Here is a 14975-nt window from a genome sequence, read left to right as displayed (position 1 = left end):
TGCCCAAAAAAAATATTTCATTTTAAATTTTTTCATGAAAACTGGGAGAATTGTGATTTTTGCACTGAAGTTAAATAACCAGCTATTTTGAATTCAAGCAATCGTCACTCCAAATTATATCTTTGTTTATATCTAAATGTTCTGCATAATATTAATTGAAATAGTTTACAAGGAAGGAAGCAATAGCACTGGCAATGAAACTATCATTAACCTTGGTCCATATTTAACAACAAACATCTTTTTTTGAGTAGCCATAAAGGTGTAAATGTTTATCTTAGGACAGAAATATAAGCAATTGGCCTGTGTTTTGATATTTTCACTGCTTGTACAACCACAGTATGGATAGTGATGTTTTTGCTTCATCTTTCTTTGTCAAATTGTTTAAGTGACCTTTTTGTTTTTTAACTTTTATTTTTTTCTTTATATGTATTTATTCAAGGGGTTGTTCACATTTACTATGCCGCAGGAAGTGTAGGATATTTGCTAACATTACAGGGTAGCCACTGGTCGTGGAAATCATAAAAATGCCATGGAATTTTATTTGGTCATAGAAAAAGTCATGGAATTTCTAAATTTTCATTGAAAGTCATGGAAAGTTTTAATATAAATATTTAATATAAATTTGATAAAGATCATTTTAAAAAGTTTATGAAACTTTTTAAAATGATCTTTATTTTTTTCTACTTGTGCAAAGAAAAGTACTAGTATGTCTAGTCTAAGTCCTTTTTAAAAAAGATATTTTTGCAGTGTAAGTTATCAGAGAAGTAAATGAAAAAGAGTTTTTTGACATGATTTCAGAACTTTCTACCAATTAGTTTTTGGTTTGCATGTTTTATAATGACCAAGTTGCAAATGTTTAGAGCATGGTAAGTACTGAATATTTTACTCTTGTGATTTATCATAAAAGTTTATTAAGAATCATGAAAAGGTTATGGAAAAGTCATGGTATTTCATTTTAAAATTTGAGCGGCCTTTTATTTTTTGTTTTTGTCTTTTATTTTTTATCTTTTATTTTTGTTATTAATGCAGGGTGCATTAATAACAAAAGTAATAACAAAAAAAAACATTATTGCCACATACTTGCAACCTCTGTCTGTCAATATTTTGATAGTAATACAGACTTAGTTGCTTGCTTCGGATGTTTTTATTTATATACATATTTTATACATCATACTGCATACATAAATGTGTTCCTGACTCTAATCTGTTATATTTCAAAAACAATTGAAAACAAACTATAGGTATTATTAGCTATCTTATTACAGTGCATCTGTAGTACAATGACCTACAGTACTAGTTTGAGATCAATTGTCTTCCTCTCAAGTGCTTTTGTCAAAAAAGAGTTTGTTTCCATTTTTGGTTTAGCAACAATGACAGAACTACCACTGTTTATGAAAATGGTATTGCTGTTGGCAATAGAATGTTGATGATTAGATTTGCAACCCTCAGAATTAGGAAAACTGAGGTTGGCAATAATTTGCCGTTCTCAATCAAAAGATCAGCATCAGATCGGCAAAAAAAAACTTGATACAAAGGTCTTACCATAAAACATAGAAACGAGTTTGGCAATTTTTTGCCTACCTCTATACTTTAAGGTCGGCAGTTAGGTTGGTGTTACCGTGGGCTGGAGTTGTAATTTTCTTGGCATAAACCATGTACGACATCTTTATTGCTTTAATCCTGTTGATAAAACAAATAATAGTTATAAAATGCAGTTAGATAATTTGCAAGTCATAAATAGACAAATTACACAATAAAAGTGCTGATATTTAAATACATGCCTTGGGGCTCTTGGTTGAGTTGGCTAAAGATGGTTTCTCATTAAAAAAACTCATCTTGTGCAGACATTAAATGCATCCAGCTACTTTCTTGCAGAAGACTTCCTAGGCAAAGACTTACGAGATAAACAAACTCTATTCATTAACCTCCATTGCACCCCTTCTTCTATTAGGCTAGCATAGATTTATTTATAGTACAATGTTTCCAGTTTTGAATTTTGAATGATGGATCTTCTTGACTAGATGCATGGGTTTTGCTTGTGTATCTGTTTTTATGAATAGGCAACTCATTCTATTAACTCCTAATGGTGTGCAGATCTAAAACTCATTTTTATGGTTCTGAGGCTCGCTAGTAGTCAAGTTTCCCAAACTCGGAAGCAGCTCTCAGAGAGGCGATTTCATAAAAAGTTTCAAAAAAGATAAAAAAATTTCATAAAAGATATTTATTCATACTGGTTTATCAAAAGTGAAAAATTTCCTTTTTGACCTTATAGTAGTCTTTACAGGTTATGAAATGGTTTTTAACTAACTGATCATTAGTAGGTTTTTAACTTACTGATTATTAGTAGGTTTTTAACTTACTGATCATTAATAGGTATTTAACTTACTGATCATTAGTAGGTTTTTAACATACTGATCATTAGTAGGTTTTTAACTTACTGATTATTAGTAGGTTTTTAACTTACTTCATGAGTTGACTATGAGTAGTAATTATTAACCATTTAATAGTTCAAATTATCTAGTCAGTTAAAATATTTTACGATTTGTTTCAATCTATAATTATTATCATTTATTTTGCTGTTATTGTCAACTTTTAGAGTTGACAATAACAATTAAATTCCCTTCCCCTTTTATAGTATTTTACCATATATAATAAAAGTATTGCATGTTTTATTATTAATATATCTTTAGCTGTTCAGAAAAGTATTATGAGCCAGAGAAGTTCAGAAGTAGAGGTATTATGTTAGAACTTTTTTTAAAACTTAGTATGCTAAATCTTTTTATAATTATTTTGTGAATTATTCTTTTTATACATACAATTTATATATTTAAATATTAAAATGTTAAATTAAAGGTTTTTTCTAAAATAAATTGTGACGTTTTGTTTCATTACATACAACTGCTAAAAAGAATGTTGTTTGATTATAAACTGCTAAAAAAAATACTGTTAAAAAAAGAATTGTTTTATTTGATTTCATATCGATTGTCTGGCTAGAAAAATTACTTATTATTTTTTAGTTTTGTATAAAATAGCCCCTCTTTATGAATAAATATTTTTATCTTGTATCTTGCTTTTAAGCTTGTTTATAGGTATAAATTGGTTTTATGTTCTATTTAATGTTATTAAATGATTATTATCTTCATCATGATTCTGTCAAAAATATTTTTTTGTATTGTTTAAGCGTATGAAAGTGTAATTAACAACATTTACTTTGTAAACTTTTTATTGGGTATACATATTCTTGAAATTGTTATTTTTGGTAATGTGAAAATATATTTAATGAAATTTATTTTTTAAAACATGAGTTACTTTTTTTATATATATGCCACCTACATTAGTTTATATTTTAAAAAAGGAAGGCATTATTTGAATATGCATACAAGTAATTTTTGCTTATTTTTACAAACGTATTTAAACATAAGTTCTAAATTATTTTGATTATTTCACCTAAAAATCTAGTTTGATAATGTTTTTTTATATATTAACTTAAGAATCCCATTTAAATCAATATTGAAATACTTATCTTTTATTTAAAAGAATGTCTGCCAAAACGTTATCTCCTTGTCGATGTATGTGCACTCCACTATGCGTTTCCCTACTTAAACCAGTTGATGTATGAACACTCCACTGCAACTCCAGCTCTATCTACGGCTATATTTACATATGCATTGATGCACTTATTCTATAAAACTTTAAAAAATAAATAATTAACATAATTTTAAATAAACAATAGTGATAGTTAAAACACATTATACTTCTTTCAAATAAAGCATTAAATTTAAAAAAAGTAGCCAATGGAATGATTGCCGAACATTGTCTGTTGTGCCTCTTAATCAAAGCATTAATAATCCAACGCACTACATCACACACAAAACGCACTACATCAACAACGCACTACATCACACTACATCATATGTATATATACATATAAATATATATAATTAATTAGTAAAAAACACTTATCTAACTTTTATCTTCGACTTGAAGTTTCACCATTGCTGGATCATCAGGAAGAGTTACTAAATCTCAAAAAAAATTCAATTTATAGAAAAAAATTATTTTACAGGAAGTTATAAATTATTATAAACTTATAACTTCCTGTAACTTCCTGTAACTTCCTGTAAAATAATTTTTTTCTATAAATTGAATTTTTTTTGAGATTTAGTAACTCTTCCTGATGATCCAGCAATGGTGAAACTTCAAGTCGAAGATAAAAGTTAGATAAGTGTTTTTTACTAATTAATTATTGCTCTGTTCTTTAAGAACATTGAGCACTCTATTTGTAAAATACACTAACATAATTTACATATATATATATATATATATATATATATATATATATATATATATATATATATATATAGATATATATATATATATATATATATATGTATATCTATATATATATATGTATATATATATATATATATAAAAATATATATATATATATATATATATATATATATATATATATATATATATATATGTATATGTATTTATATATATGTATATATATTTATATATATTTACATATATTTATATATATGTATATATATATATAAATATATATTTATATATATGTATTTATATACATTTAATTATGTACGCAACCGTATCTGAATACTTTATTCATTTTATTAGAAACCAGCGTAAAAATTTCTATTCCCGAACCATTTCAGCCTACCCAGCTATACTACAAATTACTTATGATGGATTTAGCATTTATACATAGGATTTATATTATCTTCTGGCTTTCTGGTTCTAAAAGCTAGCTCAGAAATGTTCCAGAAACCTAAGCATTCTCTGGCAGAAACAGCAATTATTTACATAACCGTATTTGTTTATTTTAGTCATTTTATTAAAAACAAGCATGAAAATGTCCCCGAAACACATTCGGCCAACCCAGCCATACTACAAATTACCTATGATAAATTTAGTATCCATTTATAGAATTTATATTATCTTCTAGTTCTATAAGGTAGCTCAGATATTTTCCAGAAACAAACACATGCTTTCGCAGAAACAGCAACTGTGTATGTAATTGTATCTATGTATTTTAGTCATAGTTGTAAATAATAGTGATAATTATATTAATAAACAAATAGTGATAAAAATTGCATAAATGTTACACTATAATGAAGTTAAAAGCAAAATGCAACATAATTTACAAATTATTATACAAATATAAAATATGAAGAAATAAAAAAGGTATTAAACCAATAAAATGTATATATATATACGTAAAAGCTGTGTAAAAAGTCTATGGAAAATAGTCATAGCTCTCTAGTCCCAACATAAATAATTTTTTAAAAATGAAAAAAGGAAAAGAGAATCGATAAAAAAATTAAATTAAAAAGATATTTTGAACAGATGTTCTGAGCAAAATAAAGGTACTAGAAAGTGTATATTAAAAAAAATAAAGATAATTTAAACATTCTGCATGTAATAGAAATCATAAACTTAGACTCATAGTGAGAAATCAGGACCAATGCACAAGGTCTAAAAAAATATGAAGCTTAACATCATATGCTCAGAGCGGGAAATAAACCAGTAACTTATGGTTTATCAGGCCGGCGCCCTAACTGATCAAAATATTGACGTTGTTGTTGATATACAATAAGAACCATTAAAATTTTAATAAAATCAACAACAAAATTAAATGACACTGAAATAAAATAGTGAGCAAACAAAACAAAGACAAAGTTCTTAAATATCTATTTATATACACACATCCATGTTCATATATATATATACATATATATATATATATATATATATATATATATATATATATATATATATAATATATATATATATATATATAAATATATATATATATATATATATATATATATTTATATATATATATGTATATATATACATACCCATATATATATATGTATATATATACATACCCATATATATATATATGTATAGATATGTACATATATATATATATATATATATATATATATATATATATATATATGTACATATATATATATATATATATATATATATGTACATATATATATATATATATATATATATATATATATATATATATATGTACATATATATATATATATGTACATATATATATATATATATATATATATATACATATATATATAAATATATATATATATATATATATATATATATATATATATATATATAAATATATATATATATATATATATGTATGTATATATATATATGTATATATATACATACCCATACGCATACCAACACAGACACATATATATACATACATATATACCAGTAGTCGGGAACCTGCGGCTCTTTTGTTGAAGAAATGAGGCTCTCATATAGATTTACAATATTAAAAATTTTACCTTCTTTTTATTTTTACTTTTGTATTTTCTAGAGAAAATTTTTACAATAGTGAATAAGAAACATACTTATTTCCGGGCCCCCCCCCCCCTCTCCATATATTTATGCACTATTTTTTGTCTCTATGTTTTCTAGTTTTTCATATATTTTTATGTACTATTCTTTTATGTGTCTATTTTTTCCAATTTTTCAAAAATGAAGGAGAAAATAATAATTTTTGAAGTTTTTTTGCACATAATTTTATGTATTATATGCTTATTTGCCAATTTTTTCAAAAATGAAAGAGAAATATATCGTTGATGCAATGGTGCTTTGAATGCAAAGTACAAAAGCAAAAACATATTTGAACAATTATTCGAGTTTATATTATATATAACAAACTTTTTTTAATTATTATTTATTTTGACTTTCAATTATTCAAATATATTTTCAATTATTCGAGTTTATATTATATATAACAAACTTATTTTAATTATTTTAGATTTAATTATTTCAGATGTTAGATTTAGTAAACTGAGAATAACAGAGCTTAGGATCAGGCAGGATCTATATACATTGGCTATTTGCAATAATAAAAAGACATGTTTTAAAGATGTTCTTCTAAAAAGATTTTAAAAAATGATTTCGATTTAATATAGCAACCGCACAAGAAAGGAAAAAATGAGGAGTAGAATGAGATTTGATTTAAAACTGGCAAGAAGGAATAAAGGCTTCCATACCAAATTGGATTCAGGAGGTTAGATAACACAAAATAGGTTGGTAAAGGCTTGACGACACTTTTGATGGCATGTACTACAAAGAAGAAAACTAATCTGACTCAAAAATTAAAGAACCACCGAGATAGAAAAGAACCAGTAAGTTTCATCAGAAAAGGCTCACTGACCTTTGGAAAAAGTTTGTTGTTTTGAACCTGATAGCATTAAAAGTTTGTTGTTTTCTTTGCTCAAAACCGGTTAAGCAACATAAAGAGTTAGTTTTTGTCATGAACTGAAAAACCTTTTTCAAGCAGTCTAGGTTTTTATAATACCTAATAACGCAACTTCCAGAAAAAGGATATCAATCGACTGTTTCATTTTTCCTGATAATAGATCATTATCACCAATGAATCTCACAAACAAAGAATTTGTAAGTTGAAACCCAATGCAAAACTTTTAATTGACCACTTAGTCTAAAGATATTTAAAATTGTCTATTCAGAAATTCTCCCTACTGCAGGCTTAGTGGGTTTCATTCACTCATGAGTTTTCTAGGAAGCATTTATATGCTCATGAAAATAATGGGTCTTGAGGAGTTCTTTGCTGAAGAGTCAGCATTAATTTCATTAATCATTACTAGTGACATTTCATTACAAGTGGAAGTAATCAAAGGAAAAAGTAAAGAGGAGTTTGAAAATTTGCAACAAGTTTATGAACACATTTACCAAGGAAAACTTGATGAGAAGATGCTTAAGGAACTAGTGACAGTATAGAAAAAAATTGGAAACTTATTTGTTAAATAATCAGTCACCCTTTCATTTGAGCTCTTAGTGTAATATAAAAAGTTCAGCATAAAAAATTCTTAAAAGCGGTGTATGGTGAGTTTATGTTTAAAAATAAAAATTTTTGACTATTTTTTGAATGTGTTATTTTGAAATTTTTTACATTATTAAATCATTTTCTTTCTAACCGCAGAATTAAAGTCATCCTCGAAGGCCGACACTCTTTTTTATTTCCAGTAACTGCTAGTGACTCAACGTTCCAGTAACTCAAGGTTCTATCCTTGAATCTGTGTTGTTTTTTATCTATGTTAATGATCATCCTGACAATCATACTTCTAAAATAGCTCTATTTACTGAAGACTCAATTATATACTAATTCTTGACAAGAAGTCTTCTTTTTTTAATTGAATGGATTAGGCAGCCAATCTTGAATCTGATCTCTCTTCTGTAACAGTTTTGGGCTTGCACTGGGTTGCAAATTTTTATTCAAACAAGTTATTTACTACAAATGAAAGACAACCCTGTTGTTTTCTAGTGACTCCCAACTTAATTATGGTTGCTGCTTGAATGAGCTATCATCTTTAGTTCCATTTACCAAAGTTCCTTCTCGCTTGACTTTTCATTCAGCAAAGTTGCATTTTTTTATTGTATCTCCCATTTTCATGTTTTCCTGACTCATACAACTTTCAACTGTTTAAGTCTGCTGTCAACCTTGCTTTTTTAACACTATTCTTTGTTTCTAGTGACTCCCAACTCAATAGTGGTTGCTTGCAGCCTTTTTGGGAGTGAATTAGATTTAAAATTAAATAAATAAAATAGCGTATTAAAACTAGAGTATAAAGTATTAGTATTTAAAAAAAAAAAAAATCAAAATCAAAGTTTCTGCTCGCAAACTTTGCATATAAACTTTACTTTTTTTAAAAAGTTCTTATTTAACTTTTTTAAAACCACATTAAATTTAATTTTTATTATAAGGTGATATTTACACTCTTATTAAGCTTTTAATTTGACGTAAAATATTTTTAGACTTAAATATTTGACCTTAATGTGCTTGTGCTATGTTCTTGTAAAATGTTAATATTATGGTTGCTGAAGGCGTTGCTAAAGTAATTTGCCTGTTTTTTTTGCCACTTTTTTCAAGTTTTGACTATGAAAGTAGTTAGTTCTCTGTAAATAAAATATTATAAAATATGAAAATTTTGAAAGTTGCAATGAAATAAGTTCAAGAAAAAGAAAATTTTTGTAATTAAAACTTTAATAATTGAGTTATATACTTTTAAAATTGCTTTTATATTATGTTAAACTGTAGGTGTTATATTTTGTTAAACTTAGGTGAACACCCAATCTAAGTTAGGTGTACACCTAAGTTTTTGTTTTTTTCATTGGTAGCTAGAAGATAAAAAGGAGATGCATACACAGGCCTTGTTACGAATGGTGGGCTAAAGCCTGCACTTGCCTTGCTATGTATTCAATTGGTAAAATTTAACAAAAATATACTAAAATGGAGATAAAAAAAGTTCGTAAAATGTTACTTTATTTTTAGAAAACTTTAGGATATTTTAGTAAATCAGAAAAAAAACATGATGATTATTTTTCTGATACATATTTTTGTTTTTTTTTTAAAAAAAAAAATGATTTCAACTTTGTCTATTTGACTTTCCTTTGAAAAAAAGACAAAATGGATCAAACAGAAGCTCAAAACTAGACATTAGACTGAAAAAAAATTCTTTAAGCAAACTATCAAAATTTAAAAATTAAAACCTAACCAATCAAAACAATTTTTTGTTATGTAGATTTGCCAGTACCTAACACATCTACAAAACAAACAATCAAGCAGAATTAAACTCATTTGTATTGTCACAGTGTTCAAACTACATATGTCTTTTTCTTTCACTTTTCCAATATTTGTCACAGTGTAATATAAAAAGTTGTTTAGCATAAAAAATTCTTAAAAGCAATGTATAGTAAATTTATGCTTGAAGATAAAAAAATTTTTGCATGTGTCATTTTGAAATGGATTTTTTGTATTATTAAATCATTTCTTTCTAACCGCTGAATTAAAGTTTTCCTCGAAATTGTCACAGATTTCACTGCACTTCATTTTGAAAGGTATATTATTCTTAAAAGACATTTTAAATTGCACAAAATAAAAAAGGTCTTTTTATTTATGCATTTTTGAGCACCTTTGTTGGGATAATATGTATTTTATGCTGAAAGAAGTTTGAGCAGTGGAAACAGTGATATGTAGATAATGTGACAGACACTAGGCATAAAATTGTTGAATAGTTGCAGTATGCGCTGTTTCTATAGAGCATAGAACTATTTGGCCAGCTGCAGCTGATTACAGTCTAATACTATTTCAATATATTTGTCTTATCCATAAAGTTTTTGGATAATGGATAGGTGGCTTCCACACCTGCTGCTATAACTGAATAGTTCCAAAGTACTTTTCAAGCTTGGAAGTAATCTCTGATACATTTTAAGTACTTTAGATTAATAATTGAACTTTGTTTTGAGTGACAGTAGTTTGGGTAACATTAGGTGTCTGACTGAATCTGATATTATAATCTAATATAAATATATAATAAAAAAAGACTATTAAAAATAGCTCATTTGAGGCTAGTAACCCACACCAACATGCATTTATTTCATTCCAAAAGTTCAAATCTTATTTCAAAAAATTTTATCTTTGTTTAGGCCCTGAATTGTATCTTTTGTTGTGTTTTTGTCACCACAACGAAAGATACAGTTCAAACATCCACTGCTAATGGATAAAATGCCTCTGCTAAGTATTCTAAGTTATATTGAATGATAGTTTGAACACCATTGATGTACAAGTGATCAATGTGCCACCAAGGTGCCAGCCACTCCTGTGTTAACATAAGGTTGTGCCAACATGTCAGCCTAGCTAATATGGTACTTCTTTAGACTAATACTTTTTTAGACTTTATGAGTCACTTACTGCTTTGAGTCAAATTGCTTTATGAGTATTTCCTTCTTGTTATAGAGAAGAGATGTTGATTTCAAAAATAAGTTTTGACCGTTAGACGTTTAACCACTTCTTCATTTATTGATAATGAATTTATATTATTAGGTGTTAAAATGTTCAGCATAATGATGTAGTAATTTTAAAACAAAGAATCTAACCTTTTGATAAATTTAGTTTCAATACCAAATTTTAGAATCACTCGAGGCTCTTCATCATATTTCTTATTTCATCATTAATTCTTCATTACTTTCATATTTTCAGTCAATGCTTAAACTTCTTAAGAAGGTTAAACTAAAGCAACGATTAAAGGAAGAAAAATTATTAATTTGTATCTAAGGAAGCAATTTCTTCAAAAATTTATGAGAAGCAAGTTTTTGATCAACTATAAAAGAAATATTATTGATAACCAAGATATTAGCTTCAGATAAAAAAGATTTTAAGAAAATATGGGTAGCAGCTTAAAAAAGTAACTCAATGCAAGATCCACCAGATGTCAGGTACTTTCTAAAATAATTGCTTTCCGCCTAAGCGTCCTATAAAAATGTAAAAACTATTGATATAAATAGATAATTACCTACATTGCAACAAATATAATGATATAAATAGACAATTAACTCTATTGCATCACAAAATTACAAAAATCTGTCAAGTAGTTTTCAAATAATTATAAATTAAATGGTCATTGCATATGGAAACAATGTTTATTGCATGATTTACTTTTTAAAAAATTAAACACATGCAAGTTTTTTATTTTACTTATAGGTTTGAAAGACATCTTTTTTTAAACAAGTAAGAAATATAAATTAATGTCTTTTTTAAAGCCCAGCAATCTTAATTGTATACTTTGTAATACCTTTTTAATAATAGTTTTATATTATAAACAAAATTTTTTTTGGTTGTAATGTTATATTATAAATAAAAGTATTTTTTTGGGATAATTGTTTTTATTATTAAAATATGAGACAGATTCATGTGACATTGCGCAGAACTGTTCCAACATTTAATATACTCAATAAAAAGTTTGAATGTTTTATTTGCATTTTATTTAATCTTTTGTTTTTTTAATGTATTTTTGTGTATGTATTTTTTGACCATTGCATATATGCATTTCATAGTGCTCACCTGATATGTATAAATTAAAAGAATCTTTCTAATTAATAAATGTTATGTAAAAAAATTTTTATTTATAAAATATTGTTATTAAATTTATGTACAATTTTACTTAAGGAAGAAAATAATTAAGGTGAAATTTAATTAAGATAAAAAAGAATTAAGATATTTGTTTTAAATAAGATTTATGTTTAAATATGTTTAAAAAGAGATGTATTCTATTTATATATGCTTAAAATGACAACATGTTCTATGAGTTTTATTTAATTTAAAACATCAATAAACACAATTTTTCTTAATGCTATACTTTCATTATTTTTAAAAATTTTTTGCTAGATTTTTAAAAACGTTTTGTGTAAAAGTATTATTAAAATATAATTTTTGAAGTGTTTAAAGTTTTTAAAAAATCTTTTATCTAGTTTCTTTGTTTGGCTTTAAAGATCATAGTCCACCACCTTTTGAACTGATCGAACAATGTTGTTTTGATATGGATCATTGGTTGACTAAAGACGTTGAAAATGTTGCAATAGTTCACTGCAAAGATGGATGGGTAAACCATAAACTTTATAAAATTTGATTTAATTTATATGTACTTGATGTTTTGTTGCATAGAAATGATTAGGTATAACTATATTTAAAAAAAATAGAAAGACATTGGTGCTTTACTTTTATTTATTTAAAAGTAGATATAATAATTAAAGATGTACCAGGTACTTGACTTTCTGATCCTGGTTTTCCCGTCCTGGTCTTGACTTTCTAGTCCTGGTTTTCCAGTGGTTTTTTCTGGTTCCAAGTCACGCAAAAACTGCCAAAATAATCTAAGCTAGGTACCTGACATGTTTATTTTCTGGGTACCTTAGGAAAATGCCCCTATAGAGAGATGATGACTACCCGTCTCTCACTGGTACTCGGCAGGTACCTGGTATTTTTTCCCAGTTACCTGGAATATAAAAGTGCCAGGTATCTGACTTGATTTGTACTCTGAATTTATAGATGTACCAGGTGCCCTGTTTGGATCTGGAAAAACTGCAAAAAAACTGGGGCCAAGCTAGGTACCTGTCATATTACTAATAACAAAGTTTTTAAATTTTTAGGGGCGCACAGGCACAATGATATGTGCATATTTATTGTATAAAGGTTTCTATGATAATGCTAAAGATGCAATGGATTACTATGCAGTATGTCGAACTGAAAACAAAAAAGTTTGTTTTTTCATTATTATTTTTTTTGATAAAGGCATTAATTTGTGATTTTATATATTGTAATTGTAGTGTATATTTTACTCAGGACTCTCTACTACTGTAGTTTATTAAATTGTTGTACAAAGTACTAAACCTATATTTTTTTATTTACTTTTTTATTTAAGATGAAGAAACATGTGTTAGATAAGCTTTGGCTTTATAATAAATAGATCTTTTATCTATTTATTACTATTTTATTGGGTTGTTCATTTTAAAGAAATGGATGACAGCATGTCGTTTTAAGCAATACATCATCAGGACGGGCATTAGTGTCTAGTGGTCTTATCCAGGTATCTGTGCTAGGACCAACTCTATTTGCCATCTTCAAAAGCCCTCCAGACGCCAATAACTTTTGTTGCAAAATGTTTTCAGACAACACTAAACTAAAAGCACTAATTCGGCTAGGAAACAAAGAGCTTGAAACTGAAAGGTATCTTCTTGACAAAATAACTGGTTGGTGCATCACATGGCCAATGCAGCTAAATATTGGCAAATCAAAAGAGATGCACATTGGATAAGTAAACAAATTAGTAATATGCACTATGCTAGATCCACTATCATGTGCAAAACGAGCCCTTACAACAATAATAGTAGAAAATAATAAAGGAGTCGGGATCTAAATAAGTCGGGATCTTAGTAATATTGTAAATAAAGCTGCGTCGACTGCAAATAAAATTCTGGGTCTATTGAAAATACTTATATATTGTAAGTGCCAACACTGTGGAAGAATTTCTATACAACAAATGTTAGACCACATTTGCAATATGCAATATGCAGTTGGTCACTATTGACAAAAAACACTTGAAAAAATGTTTTTTTGACAAGCCACCAAGATTGGGCACACAATGAGACAACATAGCTACTAAGAAAATCTAATCAAACTCAAAATAGCTAGTCTAAATTTGCGATAACAAAGAGACGCCCTCTTTTAAGAACTCAAAATCATAAAAGAAATTGGTGAAATGATTTGTACCAACAATCACAAGAAAGTCAAGCGCTGGTTGTAGAGAACAACTTATTAAAGAATTAGTCCCAACACAAACACAACTTCAAAGTTTAACAATGGACTTTGAAGCAGTTTTTTCACTAACTGAAATGTTAACTGTTTAAAATTGCTATTCAATATTAATGTAAACACATTCAATGTGTTTAAGAATGGGCTGCACAACCTCCAGCATAGTTACTACCATGGCTTATCCACGAATGGGCTACTTCATGTGAGCCAATTGCAACTCAATGTGAGCTCAAATTTCAGCTTATTATAACAAACAAATATATATATATATATATGTATATATATATATATATATATATATATATATATATATATATATATATATATATATATATATATGTATCTATGTATGTTTATATAGTATATATATACACAATTATGTATATATATACATACATGTATATATATATATATATATATATATATATATATATATATATATATATATATATATATATATATATATATATATATATATATATATATATATATATATATGTAAATTATGTTAGTGTATTTTACAAATAGAGTGCTCAATGTTCTTAAAGAACAGAGCAATAATAAATTAGTAAAAAACACTTATCTAACTTTTATCTTCGACTTGAAGTTTCACCATTGCTGGATCATCAGGAAGAGTTACTAAATCTCAAAAAAAATTCAATTTATAGGAAAAAATATTTTACAGGAAGTTATTAATTATTATAAAAAATTTTTAATTACTATATTTTTTTTGTTAACGGGAAGTTACAGAAAGTAATTATGAAATAATTTTCTTTGGAATGGGGAT

The 14975-nt window shown here is 26.5% G+C and overlaps 1 protein-coding gene across 7 annotated transcripts in view; it reads left to right on the top strand.

Moving 5' to 3' along the window:
* The window catches only part of LOC136080900 (phosphatidylinositol 3,4,5-trisphosphate 3-phosphatase and dual-specificity protein phosphatase PTEN-like), an 83322-nt gene that overhangs the window by 32091 nt on the left and 36256 nt on the right, over positions 1-14975 (top strand). For all 7 annotated transcript variants that reach the window (XM_065798291.1, XM_065798290.1, XM_065798293.1 and 4 more), the window contains 3 exons: positions 2691-2734; positions 12352-12482; positions 13027-13134. In XM_065798291.1, coding sequence (XP_065654363.1) covers positions 2691-2734; positions 12352-12482; positions 13027-13134 — 283 coding nt within the window. The remainder of the gene's footprint in view (positions 1-2690; positions 2735-12351; positions 12483-13026; positions 13135-14975) is intronic.

Source organism: Hydra vulgaris, chromosome 05 (assembly GCF_038396675.1).
Source record: "Hydra vulgaris chromosome 05, alternate assembly HydraT2T_AEP".
NCBI lineage: Eukaryota > Metazoa > Cnidaria > Hydrozoa > Anthoathecata > Hydridae > Hydra > Hydra vulgaris.
The sequence above is the reverse complement of the archived record's forward strand: the minus strand, read 5'-3'. Positions and strand labels throughout refer to the sequence as shown.